Here is a 15,853-nt window from a genome sequence, read left to right as displayed (position 1 = left end):
TGCATCCATTCATATAATGTAACTGAATATTGTCCAGTATAAATCATACACTGTAAAAAAAAAAAAAAAAACATAAAACAACGGCCATAAAATTACAGACATTTACCAGAAATTTAAACATAAGGAAATTTCTTTAACTCAACGTCAGTTATTTTTTTAGTAAATGTCTGTAAATCAACAACTGTTATTTTACGTTTCTTTACTCTACACCCCAGCTGCCGGAAAAAAACAAAAAACAAATGTAAAATAACAGATTTTTTTTTACAGTGTATACACATAATTATTACTGAATTCAACTTAGACATGTGTAGAACTAAAATTGGAAAACAGCACTAGACATTAACTTAAGAATTTTGTGTTAAACTAACTATTCCGATATTTCTTCTTGCCCCTGTCTTACTTTGGTTAATATCTCAAGGTCAAACTAAATAAATAAATAAAAATGTCCAATAAACTGAAAAAAAAAGATTTTTGCAAAATTGTTGGCAACAATTTATATGGGTTGAATTTAAGCAAACAAATTAAATGGAGGAAATTTTATTTAGGAATGGTCAACAAAATTAGTTTGTTTAAATTCAGCGCAAGGAAATTGTTTACAACCACTTAACGTAAAAAAAAAAAAATACAATTAGTAAATCCAAGGAATCATCTTTAAATAATTTTTTAGTGTATGTTTCTTAGAATTAAATAAGATCTTGCAGGAAAATTAATCTATGTTCTATAGAGTATTGTAAGAATTAAAAATCTGACAACATGATGCTGAGAAAATGATAAGAACCTTAATTTATGGATGAACTGTCCCTCTGGCAAGTTCAGAAATTCACACCATCTCAAAAATGCTTTTACACTCTTGTTTACGTCACTGCTTTACAGGAGAGCGCATCCTCATGTCCTTGAACACTCAAAAGCATCAGCCATGCAGGTATAATCACACGTGTAGCCTCTCTGTCTTTCCTGCAGGAATGTGCGAGACATGGTGGCAGAGACATATCACTCAGGTGCGAGACGTCTCTGGCGCGACATTCCACACATTCTACTTCTGCTTGATACTGTGCTACGCAATGTGTTCAAGCCGCTGAGGTCATGTCATGGTCCTTATGGGCACTCTATTCCATGCAGCACCAATTATTTTCACTCAAATGAAATGTAGCTTTTTTTTAAATGTTACAAGAAATGTGCATAATAGTGTCTGAGAGTATTTATTGAACACTATTTACTGGCTGATTTCTCTTCAAAAGCATTGCATGACCACTAAATATCCTTTTAAAAGTCACTGTGGCCATTATATAACGCTACATTTGAAAGGAGCTAAAAGTCAAGGCATGGTCAAGTATGATGACCTATACTTGGAATTTGTCCTCTGTGTTTAACCCATTGAATTTTACACAAACACACACCATGAACACATGGAGCAGTATACCCAGCCTAATCTCACGAAAAAACATAAACTTAAGGCTAATTCATATGAATTCAGTTCAGTCATACAAAATTGTTCAATTTTAAAAAGAAGGCGTGGCACCTAACCCCATCCCTAAACCCAACCGTCATTAGGCGATGAGCAAATCATACTAAACTGTACGAATTATATCTTAGAAACTCATATGAATAAGGCACTGAATCAAAAAAAAGTTACAAATTAGTTACAAAATAGTTACAAATTACTGTGAGATTGTTTTGGTATACCGTAGGCCACGATTGTCAAACAGGTGTTTAGCTTTAGTCCTAATTATACACACCTGATCAAACTAATTGAGTCATTCAGGTTTATTTGAAACCTACAGGTAAGTGTGTTGAAGTAGTGTTGGAACTAAAAAAGCAGCCCTCAAGAAATTAATTTTAAGACCCCTGCTGTAGGCAGTCGTTGTGGTGCCCGTGTGCAGTGGGGGGTTCATTAGCTGCGTCCCAAATGGCACACTATACACTATGCACTCATGCACTATGTACTTATGCACTTACACACTTAACAGAATAGTACATGTAGTGTTGTCCCAAATGGCACACTAATGTTTTTTTACTAAACGGAAATTCAAACCATTTTCCTGATGATGTTTGACGGTTGCCAAATAAGTGAAATAAACGACCGAATTATCAAATAATACCTGCCGTGAGTATAACCGCATTCACCATCGGGAGGCGCTATAATCACTCTCGTAGGAGAATTTTGCTTTCACCATCCAAAATAAATAAAGTTATTCAACATGTGCGTCCGATAGCTCCGCCCCTTCCGCTACGTAAGCAAACCTGCGGTCGTTGAGTGCATGAAGTGTCCATCATTACACACTTCATTATAGCGGCTGAATGAGTGCATCATCCGGGTAATTAAAGTGCTCTCATTATTTTAAGAGTTTTCAGTGTGAACACACTACTTACACTATTTATACTACAAAATGGCGTAGAATAGTGCATAAGTATGCGATTTGGGACGCAGCTAGTGTCTTGCTCAAGGGTTTCGCATCAACTGTATATATGGTTTAGACCAGGGGTGCTTAATCCTGTTCCTGGAGATCTACCTTGCTGCAGATTTCAGTTGCTACCCATATCAAACACACCTGCCTGTAATTATCAAGTGCTGTTCAGGTCCTAATTAATTGGTTCAGGTGTGTTTGATATGGGTAGCAACTGAAATCTGCAGGAAGGTAGATCTCCAGGAACAGGATTGAGTGTAATGTTTGTGTTTAACTCTAAACCAATGATGTTATACAAGCAGGACATTCCATGTTCCTATTGACTATAATGAGCGTCAGTCAAATTTATCAAGGAAATGATAAAGAGAAATAGAAAAATTGCGATGCTGTAAGAGAGCGCTATGTTCTGAGTTAAGTTGATATTAAAAAAACAAACATTGTTAAAAGCCAGCCTGTGAGTGGTCTAATAATCAACTTACACAACTTGGTGTCAGAATAAACGGATGACAAACGAAGATGAATTGAGCAGGAGTCCCGATGCCCGATCGTATCGTCTTCGGGATATATTCACCAAAAGTGAGAGAGAAGCTTTTGAATGTGTGCTCTGAATTAACCCTTGATAGAGCAATAGACGTTGCTAGATCTCATGAGCTGGCCCAAGCACAGTTAAAAAAAATCTCAAGCAGTATGAGAGCTTCACGTGAGCATGTACACACAGTATTCCGTAATGCATCAAAAGGCTCAGTTGCCAAGCAACGAAATGCCAAATACACAAAGAAATACAATGATGGACAGCAATCTAAAAATGCAGGTTCAATACAATCCAAAGGATGTCGCTTTTGTGGCAACAAACGTCATGTGGATCGCTCCCTGTGTCCTGCAAGAGGAAAAGTTTGCAAAATATGTGGCAAGTTAAACCATTTTGCAAAAGTATGTTACTGTAATAGCGAGAAAAGCATACATGCAATAAGTTAAGAAAATTCAGACTTAGCAGAGGAGTGTGATGAGCTGTTTATTGACTCAGTGACACAGCATAAACACAGTTCGGAAATGAAACAAGCCTTTGTGAATATTAAAATAGGACCAAAACAACAAGAGATTAGGTTCAAGCTGGACACAGGATCCTCAGCCAATGTCATACCACTGTATGAGTATGTTAAACTGGATGTGCAGCACAATCTGCAGTCAACATCTCGCCCCCTGTATGGTTATGGAGGTGGACGCCAGGTGGTAAAAGGCAAGTCTGACCTGAAATGCAAGTGCAAAGACATTGATATGGACTTGGCATTCTATGTTGTTGACACAAACGCACCCCCTGTCATAGGGTTAAAAGGATGCATAGACTTTGGCCTCATTGAAATGGTACCATCAGTTACAGGAACAAAGACAGAGGTGCCAGTTAAGGAGGAGTTTGCAGATGTCTCCAAGGGGATTGGGCTATTTCCTGGTGAGTGTACCATACACTTACAGCCACATGCAACCCCAGTAGTCCATCCACCGAGACGCATTCCACTTGCGCAGTCATCTTAAAGAGGAGCTGGAGAGTATGGGAAAGCAAGGTGTAATTATTAAAGTCACAGAACCAACCGAATGGGTTAATTCCATGGTTGTGGCTGAAAAACCACGCACAGGTCAGCTAAGGGTATGCCTTGACCCGAGAGACCTCAATAGCCGCGTTTCCACTATCGCGCCTAAAGCGAGCGAGCCAGGGCAAGCCAAGGCCAGTGGGGTTTCCACTGTCACTTCCGGGGCCTAATTGGGCCAAGGCGGGGCTTTCTTGGGGCCAGCGGCCGGCCTTTTTCAGCCCGCCGAATACCTTGGGCCAAGGAGGGCCAGCTGGGGCTTCGGGGCGGAGTAAAAGGAGAGTCGGGTAGTTTTCGCACATGAGTACATGCGCCAAACAAATAAAGAAATAAGGGAAAGAAAACATCTAGCCTTATGGTCTGGGGTCTTTTTGCGTATGATCACCCTTATGTTTCTCTTTTAAATGTAAGGCTGCTGCATAAAATAATAAAGTAGTTTTAATTTATTGTGATGTTTTTTGCTGCGTCCTCTTTTATGTTTTAATAACGCATGATAATCTTTACACCATATTAAAGACACAGCAGACAGTAAAGGTTTTCGAGAGTTTTTGTTAAGTTTAAAATGTTTGTTTGTTCGCGTTTAGATGCCTGTATGTGTGTGTGAGACCGGGACATGAGCGCTCCTTCACAGCTCTGTTATGCCACGAGCGGCTTTTTTCTTTATTTATTTTGGAGATAATACACAATATAAACACAACAGAAAGACATAAAATTTAACAAATTACGTGCCCACTTTCGTAGACTTTAAAAAATATAGTGTCATATCTTGATAAAATAGCCTATATTGAAAATATAATTTAAAGAATTACAAATATCGGATATATATAAAATCGCATTAAATAAATAAACCAATATAAAATAAACAAAAGCTAGCTATATGTAGGTAGTCTATATACAATAGCTACATAAATCAAACCGTTTTAAAGCCACATATAGCCTAACTTTCATTTTACAAAGACCTTTCTGAAAAAAAAAAAAGATTTTCGATTTTTTCTAAATACAGTTAACACTGGAAAAGGTTTGAAATATTATTTATAAAGTATTTGGATGCGATAATATTATTCAAATTGCGCAAACAGAGCATTATTTGGGTGAGTGAAAGCAGAATCTAGCCTATACCTTTTTTTCTGTCACTCAGTAAAACATTAAACGCATATGGGGGAAAGCCCAAACACAAAATGTGTTCTATATACTCAAACAACTGTTTATGCTTTTATTTGACGTGGTTAAATTTATAAATGAAACTTTAAATGAAGAGCCTTAGTGAATAGCTGCTGAGCGCAACAAATATGGCTATATTTTATTAGGCTATTCGCTCTTGTGCTGAAACACTTAACACGACGTCTATCAAAACGAGGATGTTATAAAATACATGCCATAACAAGTTATGAAGGAGAATTTCTGTGGCTTTATATTATGGATGTGTGCGCTCACTGTGATGGGTCCGTTAGTGGCGAGAGCACTCGATGCACAATGCCAACAGTCGGTCAGCAAGTAAACAAATGTAATGAATGGCAATACACATTTCATGTACTGCTGTACAGTAACGTGTCGTTTGTTTGTTTCGGTTGTCTTCATTTTAATGGTTTTGTTTCGTGATGATTATATGGTGTGCTTTATCTGCCTGTCCTCACTCCCGCTGAATTGGGCGGGTTGTGTGACGTTTGATTCGGGGACGTTCTGTGGGCGGTGTTTGTGTGACACGCTGTGAGCTACTAGCCCGACAGTGGAAATGCGACATGATTTCGGCCTCATTTCTCAAACTCTCGAGCTATTGGCCCGGCCCGATTAAAGCCCTGGCTCGCACTGGCCCGATAGTGGAAATGCGGCTAATAAGGCCATTAAACGACCTGACTACCCCTTACTTATTCTCGAGGATATAACATCCAGGTTAGCCGGTGCCCAGTATTTTAGCGTCCTGGATGCCAAATCTGGCTATTGGGCCATAAAACTCACTGATGAGTCGTCAAGACTAACCACTTTCAACACCGTCTTTGGTCGTTATCGATTTTTGCGTCTTCCATTTGGACTGGTCTCAGCCCAGGATGAGTTCCAGCAAAAAAATTACGAAACCTACGAAGGTTTGCATGGAATTATGGCCATTGTCGATGACATTCTCATTCACAGAAAAAACAAAACTGAGCATGACAGAAACCTCCGTGCGATGCTGCTTCATTCCAGAGAGAAAGAGGTCAAGCTCAATCCAGGAAAATGCATCATTTGTGCAACAGAGGTAAGCTACTTTGGACATCTCCTAACTGCAGAAGGTGTAAAACCAGACCCAGCAAACGTGGCTGCTGTAGGAGACATGGAACCACCCAAAGACAAAGCAGAACTTGAAACAGTATTAGGTATGATTAACTACCTCTCCAAGTTTGCCCCTGGTCTTTCTGATGTCAATGCACCACTGCGTCAGCTCCTTAAGGAGTCAAGTGAGTTTGTTTGGGACACCCAACAAGACAATGCTTTTAAGAAAATAAAAGAGCTACTCACATGTGAACCAGGTCCAGTCTTAGCATATTTTGATCCTCTCAAAGAGCTCAGTCTGCAGGTTGATGCCTCAAAATATGGGCTTGGAGCTGTGATGTTGCAGGATGGACGACCAATTGCATACGCATCAAAGTCCCAATCTGAAAGCGAAATCAATTATGCTCAAATAGAAAAAGAGGTTTTTGTGATACGGTTTGGTTGCAAGCTCTTTCACCAGTATGTCTATGGCCGACAAGTCATTGTTGAGATTGACCACAAACCCCTTGAGTCAATAATGCGAAAGCCCATGGCATCTGTACCCCCAAGGCTACAGAGGATGATACTTTAGCTTCAGAAGTACAATTTCACAATCGAACATAAACCAGGCAAGAGCATCCCTGTTGCAGACACATTGTCACGAAAGTCACTGGATGACCATGATACGGGCCTCAGTAAAGGTATGGACATTCAGGTACACACTGTATACAGCAGTCTTCCTGTCAGCGATTCAAGGCTTAAGGAAATAAAGGACCACACTGGAAAAGACCTGCAGTTCCAGACACTAAAGCAGGTGATTCAAAGAGGCTGGCCTGAGGAGAAAAGAAAGTGTCCTCAGAGCATTTCAGAGTTGTGGAATCATTGTGACGAGCTTTCGTACATGAATGGTAAAATCTTCAAAGGAGAGAAAATTGTCGTTCCCATACGCCTTCGCTCTGACATGCTGTCACGTATACATGCCAGTCACCTTGGAATTGAAAAAAGTAGGGAAAGGGCTCGAGACCTTATGTTCTGGCCTGGAATGGGAAAAGAAATAGAAAATATGATCAGCATATGCACAATCTGCCTCACGTTACGGCCTTCCAACACCAAAGAACCCATGGTTAGTCACAGAATTCCAGATAGGCCATGGCAAATAGTAGCCACAGATTTGTTCACCTGGAACAATGAAGACCATCTTGTGACAGTTGACTATTACAGCAGATATTTTGAGTTAGACAAGCTCCAGACCACAACTGCAGCTTCTGTGATAAGCAAACTCAAGGCTGCTTTTGCACGACATGGCATCCCAGAGGCAGTAATATCAGATAATGGCCCCCAGTACAGCTCAAGTGAATTTGAAACATTTGCAAGAACATGGCAATTCAAACATACTACCACAAGCCCATATTACCCACAAAGTAATGGGCTAGCAGAGAAGTCCATGCATACTACTAAGATGCTATTGGAAAAGGCAAAGGCTGGCAAAGGCGATCCTTTCCTCAGCATGCTGGAGTATCGCAACAGCCCTGTTGATGGTTTGAAGTCTCCTGCTCAACTGTTGATGAGTCGCCGCTTGCGGTCAACCTTGCCCACTACCAACCAGCAGCTCGTGCCAAAGTTCGTAACCAGTAAAGACGTCAAAACAAAGAGAGTGCAAAAACAGCAGCATCAGAAAAACTATTATGACAGGTCATCTAGACCCCTGTCCCAGCTCAAGGAGGGACAGACCGTTGGAGTACAGGAGCAAGGATACTGGAAGCCAGCTGTGGTAATCAAAACAGCAAACACTGAAAGATCATATCATGTGCGTACAGTTGATGGACACGAATACCGACGGAACAGACGGCATCTCCTGGACACAAAAGAGTCACAAAACAACAGCCTGGAAGAATCTGAATGGCATGATGGTGCTGAACCATGTGTTTCCTACACAGTGACTCTACACATACACCTAAACACACTGATGAACTTCCCGAAGCTACCTTTTATAGAACCAGATCTGGAAGACAAATTAAGCCTAGAGTTATCCTGGATCTTTAATTGTACAAGTATGTAGGTGAATCATTGAGAAACTCAGTGAAATTTTCAGTGCATTTAAAAGGTAATGCAAATTTTATTTACATGTGTAACAGTTTTAGTTTATTCAAACTTGTGATGCAAGTGTTGTTTTATGGTATTAGTTCAGTAACATGCGGGTGTTCATGCCTTTTGGGAAACTTAATTTTTCATTATCTGTCATACATTATATGTTGTCTCACTTTAAAAGAACGTGGATGTAATGTTTGTGTTTAACTCTAAGCCAATGATGTTATACAAGCAGGACATTCCATGTTCCTATTGGCTAGAATGAGAGTCAGTTAAGTTCATCAAGGAAATGATAGAGAGAAATAGAAAAACACGGGAGCGCATGTGATGCTGTAAGAGAGCGCTATGTTCTGAGTTAAGTTGATATTAAAAAAAACATACATTGTTAAAAGCCAGCCTGTAAGTGGTCTAATATTCAACTTACACAACATTGAGCACCCCTGGTATAGACAGTGAAAGAGCTTCTAGTAAGACCTTAGCTGGCTCCAAACTGAATCCAAAGGTTGCGGGTTTTGATTGCAAATCCGCAACCTTTGGATTCAGTTTGGAGCCAGTTAAGGTCTTACAAGACTATTCAACTCAACATGGCTTGCCCTAAATCTTTGGCACACTGTCAGAAACAAATGTATCTTTTTTCAAAAGGTACACACTTGTGCCTAAAGAGTCCATATTGGCACCTCAAGGGTAGATGGTAATGCTCTAAAATCTCAAGATGTTTTTTTAGATATTGTTTGTATCCCTTTAGGCACAGATATGCACCTTTTGGAAAAAAAAAAAAGTCACCTGTTGTAATTTTATTTCTGAGAGGAGAATCTTTGGTTGGAGACAAAATAGTGTTCTTGATTGATAATGGTAACACGATTATGCACTAGACACTTTTAGGTTCCACTTTTCAGTACCGGGTTGGATTTTCTTTTACTGAAAACTCTTTTTACAGACTGTGTAGGCATTTGAATTGAGTCAAAGTTCTTTTAAGACAAGTCATTTCACTGGGCGGCCATTTTTTCAATGCCTCTCAGGCAATATGCTTGGGCATTCTGTTTAAATGGAGAAATATCAAATTCTACAAAATTGCTTGCCAAGCCTTTGATTGCATTTCATATTAGGAATTACCTATAAAATCAAACAATAACTGTCTCTTGAGTTTCATTTTTAAATGTCTAATTCAAACAAAATATGCATTAATTCACATCTAGTCTGAGCCCTTTCCCTGGAGTATGGTCAGTCTAGCGACTGATGTTTGGCTCCTGTACTAGAAGGTGGGCTTTAGTTGCCAAATAACAATGAATGATTGGCTCCTGTACCAGAAGGTGGGCTTCATTTGGCATATTGACCATTACACTTTTCTCCATTCAAAACGATACGAGTGATTTGTCTTATGTATTCTATAGTCTTTTTGTTTTCTCAATTCTATTGCTCAGTTTCAACTTGTATGCATTGACCATGTTTACATGACTAAATGCATTCAGTTGCTGTCATGCGATTGGCTGATTAGAATTTTGGGTTACTGAAAAGTTGTAAATAAAGTATCAGGTGAGTGTATATATCATGCTACAGCTCAAATCCCAGACAAACATTACAGTTGGCAAACAAAAGAGCTAAAACGTCATCAAATATATATAACTATAAGCATGATCGACTATTCTGACAAACTACCACATGCCAAAAGTAAAGCGACTTTACTTTCTTTAGTAAGGAGTCTTGCGGGGGATTGTCTCTATAATTAGTGCCCTGTGATAAACTCTGCATAAATTTTTCAACAAACTTTCAGCTCTATAAACCACTTGTTAAAACTAAGGATCCAAATGGAAATAAACTTATATCTAGGGATCAATTAATCATTGATATCTAATGGTAGCTGTATGAAACATGTTGTTTAAGCTCGGGATGTCCACACAGACTTCTCTTCTAGAGACTGAAATGCATTAAGACACAAATCCCTCTCTATTGGATTACAGGCACCTGAGTGATGTCCAAGCCTAGATTTTCTGAGGTTAACAGTGAGAGAATGTTTTAATTGTGTGTTGGCCTTGAACGGTACCTACTTTACTATAGTCTGGCAGCCACTGGAATTAAGACTTAATCATATTGCGCAACTGCAGAGGAAAGATAAAAGAGGATGCAATGCCTAGAAAATGTAGTTTACATGGAAACCAACAGCATAAGAAAGAACCTTAAATTGAGACCAAAGCATTGCAGAAGGGTCACACACATATGTGAGGGCTGCATTAAAACTGTCTACCCACCAGAGTTGCCCTCTTTCACCTTCACCTTCACTCTCTCTGTTTATTTGTTCCCTGAGCAAAGTCCTTTCAAAGTGAATTTAATTAGTGGATTGCTGTAGTCACATTGCAGTCTGAATTTGGGACATCCTGTAGGGGCTTAATAATCATGACAATAATATCACAATGCAAAGCAATTATAAAAGTTCCATTTTTGTTACCAAAACTTCTTTTGACAATACTTTACCTATTAAAGTATATAAATAAAACTGTAAATGTTGCACACTTGTACATTCTATTGATTTAAAGCATTAGCTGCTGTTTGGATTGATCTCATCTCTTTAAACCCTTAACTGTCCTCTATTGACGGACTTTGCGAAATATTACACTCACACACACACACACACACACACACACACACACACACACACACACACACACACACACACACACACACACACACACACAGATATATAAATAAAATAGGAAGAGTTCAGATGCAAAAGCTGCTAAACGCCACTTTCGCCAAAAATGAGCTAATGACATTGAGCAAATGTTTTAGACACATAGTACATATTTAACAAATAATTTTGCTTCAAATCATCTAAATTACAGCCTCAGACTATTCAGAAATAACAGTTCGTATGCAAAAGCTGCTGAACGCCACTTGCCTTTGACAGCAAAAGCTGCTATATCCCGAGAACCAATCCGAAGGGGCAAATCAAATCATATGTTTTCAATGTAGCAGCGCGCTGATATGTCGGCTTTTATGAGGAGACTGTTTTATTCCGATTCTGATTTTGTTTAAAAAAATTTTTAAAAATTGAGTTTGATGAAGTAGATGAGCCTGTCCGACTGACACTGAATGGTAAATAAAAACGCCTCTTACCGCAAAACTCTGCATTATATAAAAAAGTAAATACAATGTGCAGTCAGAAGCATGCATTCATAACGTTTTTTTTTTTTTTTTGCCCTGGTTTATCACAGTGGAATGAACCGTCACTTACTTGACAGATTTATGCTTTTTTACATTTTTTATTTTTTATTTTAGGTGGTTTGTGTAGAGTGTTTTATGTTTGTTAAAAATAATTTAGAATTGCAAGTTTAGTGATTTTTAGCTAATTACACTGTCTTGTTCCATAAGGTGGATTTAGAGGTTTTTGCAAAAAAAATCACAAGTGGATTTAGCTGGTTTTGACGCAAAAGAAAATCTACCTTGTTAAAAGCAAAATAATTGTCTAAAGTGAAATTTTTGGGAAAAAATGTATTTTATTTACTAGCTAATAACTTTTTTCATTACATATACAATGACATTTCTTACCTAATTATCTGAGCCTGATAGAAAATGCTCATTTACAAAAAAAAAAAAAGAGGTCAGATGGATTTAAAGGGTTTTGCATCTGAACTTTTCATATATAAATTGTCTAAACCTGAACTAATCTTAACAGACTATTTACAATACGCATATATCACCTATAATTTTCAAATATAAAGTGGGGTTACCACTTTAATTCGCGGTCAGTTTGAGCATGCAAAACTCTGTCATATGGGCCTGTAAAAAGGGGGAATAAGGACAATAAAAAAAGGAAGCAATTGGTCCATATTTAAAATTTCTGTACCGAGAGATCATGTTTTGATATTTTATTGTTCTCACACAATCATGTGATGATATTTTGCAGGTCAGAGTTCACCATGCTTGAACTTTGCAAAGCAGCGAACTGCGAAATTTGTTGCTTTAAGCTGCATGGTCACACTGCACTTTTCACCCCATAGACTTCCATTTATACTCATGCGAATGTGGCAGACCAGAAACACAGCCTTGTGCAACAAAAGAGTTGCTTGGTCTGCGAAATCGCATCGTGTGACTATGTGAGCAGCCAGTTCGAATTTTATCACTCGATTAAATAGACGTAATCTGTGATTATTAGCTGATAGATATGGGTCAGTAGGGGCCTTCTGCACCTACTAGTAGGCTCAGAAGGCTATAATCATCCATTCACATGGTTCATCTATAGATTAGCTATAGATCACATACAGCTTTGGCCAAAAGTTAACGAGAATTATTTATTTTATTTATTAAAAATAGATCCAAATGTGGATGGATGATTACAGCCTTCTGAGCCTACTAGTAGGCGCATAAGCCCCGTACAGGCCCATATCTATCAGCTGATATCCACTGATAACACCAATTCAATCGATTGATAACATTCGAATGAGGTGGCGTGAGACCAATCGAAGATCAAAACATATCTTCTCTGTACAGAAATTTCAAAGATGAATTAATCGCTCACTTTCTTTATGTAATCATCTTGTTTATTCACAACACTTTTTGCAGCAACATAAGACAGAATTTTTCAAGCTTAAACTCTAGTGTGCCTGCAGCATGAGTTAAAGGAAGATGATTCTGATTGTTTTTATTGGTCATAATGTGGAAACAAGATCTGAAAGTGATCCAACGATATCTTTCTTTGTGCTGTTAATGTGACAGTTGGTGAGGTATTCCAATTTTTTTCAAATTAAGATTTTTAGACACCAAGTCCTTGGTGTAATGTAAATGGGCCTTTCTGGTTTTATTTATTTGATTGTTTGCTTGTTTGTTTATTATTTATCCTTTATTTTACTAAGATAATCCCATTGAGATTACAAGATCTCTTCTTGCAGGGAATCCCAAAATGGCAGCACAAAAAGTTTCACAATAAAAACTAATACAACACATATGTCATAATCATAAAAAAAAACGTGCCCTTTAAAGTGACGAAGAGAAATGTAACAAATTTAAAAGGGGAGTGTTTCCAGCATCTTCTGAGCATTCATCTTTGAATAAATCTTTAGTTTTGGGCTTTGGGCAGTAATCTAATGATGGCAATAACTAAGAATTTCACCTCCTCTGATCGACTTCCTTTTCGACTATATGAGACTGAGTGAACCTGCCATGGCAGCGGCTGAGACACCATATATGGAAGAGGTTCCTGTTGCCGTACCCATCGAACACCCAGCTGAAAGAAATGTACAATTTTAGTATATACATATGGATCCATATGTATGTTCCAGTATGCGTGTGAAACAAAGTACAATTTGTACGCTTTTCCATTAGACACCACATTTCGCCTCATTAAAGTGGCGTCAAGTCTTTCGGTTTGACTCATGATGTGTCATGATCTTGCATGCTAAGCTGTCATTAGAAAGCTTCCATCTTGTCTGCTGTAAATTAAATCAACTCTTGTGGTCTAAACAGAGCAGTCGTGCTAAAACCTAAGCAACATGCTATCTGCATTCTCATTTGCATTGTTTATCAAGTGCATTAATGTCATGCATGCTGATGTCTTTATTAAAGAGACCTGAAGATGATGCAGCCAAAATTGATCAATTCTCAAATTAAGGCCAATTCTCAGCATACTGAGAAAAGCAGATGAACACAAACAACAAGCTCCAAAAGATGCCAATAAACACGGAGAATGGTATCGCGTTGATCCAACAAATCCTAAAAGTCTGTTGAGGTTTGCTAGTACAGTCAATTGGGCTTCACAACTTCCTTTTATAGAACTACATATAAATTGTATACTGTGGCAATGCAATGCTACCATGTTATTGTGAATACCACGGTATTAAATAATTAGCATAATATACCATGGTTTTAAGTGTTTCAACAACACTGAATTTGAAGTTACAGTTTTAAATGGTTTCTGTTCAGTTCTAACTGGCTTTTTAATTATGCCATTTAGAAACTCGGTTGATTACATAAGTGACTTTGCCACTAATTAACCTAACTGCCAGGCTAGGGTTAATATAATAAGCAGACCTACTTGGAAGGATTCTTATAGGCTACCATAATAAATAATAAGCAGTTATTATAAAGACAGTCTACTCATAATCTAATGATAGCTATAGTCAAAATCAATTTAAAGGTTTAAAGGTTTGTATTTGACACATGAGCATTATTTAATAGCCTTTTGCCACAATTTTCAAAATAGAGTATGTTTACAAATTAAACAAGTGAGATTGATTTTAAGTGTCTAAGTGACTCAAAATGCCCCTATAATCACTCATATCCAAAATAATACAATAATAAGTGTTTATAAACCATTTTAGCACCTTGTTTTGAACATTAAAACACTGTTCCTCATTTTGCCTCCATTTGTGTAATGCAAATTCCTTAATTCTCCTATGCTGTTAAGCCAGATTAAAAAATACTGTGCAATTTACACTAATAGCGATTGCAATAGTAGCCTCTGTGAGCCAATTTATCTTATATGTCCATCACATTTTTTTCATAGCATGCCTGGCATATAAAACAAGACAAGAATCTCAGACAATTGATATGTTCTCGATAGGTGACATGCACAAAGATATAATCTAAAGAGCTGCCTTACCTGTTCAGCAACTCTCACCAACATGTACATTGCCGTCAGCATTGACACCAGCATTTTGAAAGCCTGTTCAGTGTTTTTGTGTGTGTGTGTGTTTTTTTTCCTCAGGTAGTCTGTCCACCGTGCTGAAGTCAAGCATCTAGAGGTATATCTTTGTGTTCAGCCAGACACACTCACATGGCTAATTCTTTTAAAGAGCTTTGCGTTACAGAAATAGGAGGCATGTAATCTTTTCCTATGCGCACACGAGTGTTTATCCCTCTGGGTAGAGCTTTCACCTCAGGCATTACACTTTAACTTGAATTACTTGAACTTGACTCGGAGGAATGGTTCAGTGTGACGCAGGACATTGTAGAAACCTGTATAGTGCTAAAAAAAATGCTGCACGGTCATATATAACACATATATATGTGTGTTCCACCTGTGCCTTTTCTTTTTTTCTCATTGCAGTAATTGTTAAATAATTTCTAATGTCTTCATTTCTATACTATTTTACACCATACTGTTCAGTTTTTCTTCATGCACTGTTTAATATGTACATAATTTATTGTGTATTTTTTTAAATGATTAAAATAGCTTAACGTACAACAGGAAAGTAAAAGTTTAGTCTACTTTTAAGTACATCTCTGAAATGCAATTTAAGTAGAAAATTGATTTAAGTACTTGACCTACACAGTCAGAAAAGGATTATTTTGGCCTATATGCTAAGTAATATATATATATATATATATATATATATATATATATATATATATATATATATATATATATATATATATATATATATATATATATATAACACATAAATGTTAATTTGAATAGTTTATTAATCATTCATACATTCTAAATGATAAAAAAACACCCACTATTCCTATTAAACTGATTTGTAAATAATTCATACATTTTCCTTTGGTTTAGTCCCTTTATTCATCAGGGGTCACCACAGCGGAATGAACCACCAA

General features: G+C 37.7%; 1 protein-coding gene across 6 annotated transcripts in view; it reads right to left on the bottom strand.

Annotated features, from left to right (window-relative positions):
* LOC110437892 (uncharacterized) overlaps positions 1–15,481 on the bottom strand; it is an 86,792-nt gene extending 71,311 nt beyond the window's left edge. For 5 of the 6 annotated variants that reach the window (XR_015509111.1, XR_015509114.1, XR_015509112.1 and 2 more), the window contains exons 1-2: positions 14,895–15,481; positions 13,407–13,520 (exon numbers count right to left, since the gene is read on the bottom strand). Coding sequence is in view for 1 of the 6 variants with exons in the window: in XM_087283760.1 (XP_087139886.1) it covers positions 13,407–13,520; positions 14,895–14,948 (168 nt within the window). In the remaining 5 variants the exon portion in view is untranslated. Of the gene's footprint in view, positions 1–11,494; positions 12,453–12,701; positions 13,521–14,894 lie in introns of those variants that run through there. The other variant, XR_015509109.1, reaches the window with a different exon arrangement.
* Between the last annotated feature and the right edge of the window lie 372 nt (positions 15,482–15,853).

This window comes from Danio rerio, chromosome 15 (assembly GCF_052040795.2).
Source record: "Danio rerio strain M-AB ecotype USA chromosome 15, GRCz13ab, whole genome shotgun sequence".
Taxonomy (NCBI): Eukaryota; Metazoa; Chordata; class Actinopteri; order Cypriniformes; family Danionidae; genus Danio; species Danio rerio.
Note: the sequence above shows the minus strand (reverse complement) of the source record. Positions and strands in the feature narration are given on the sequence as shown.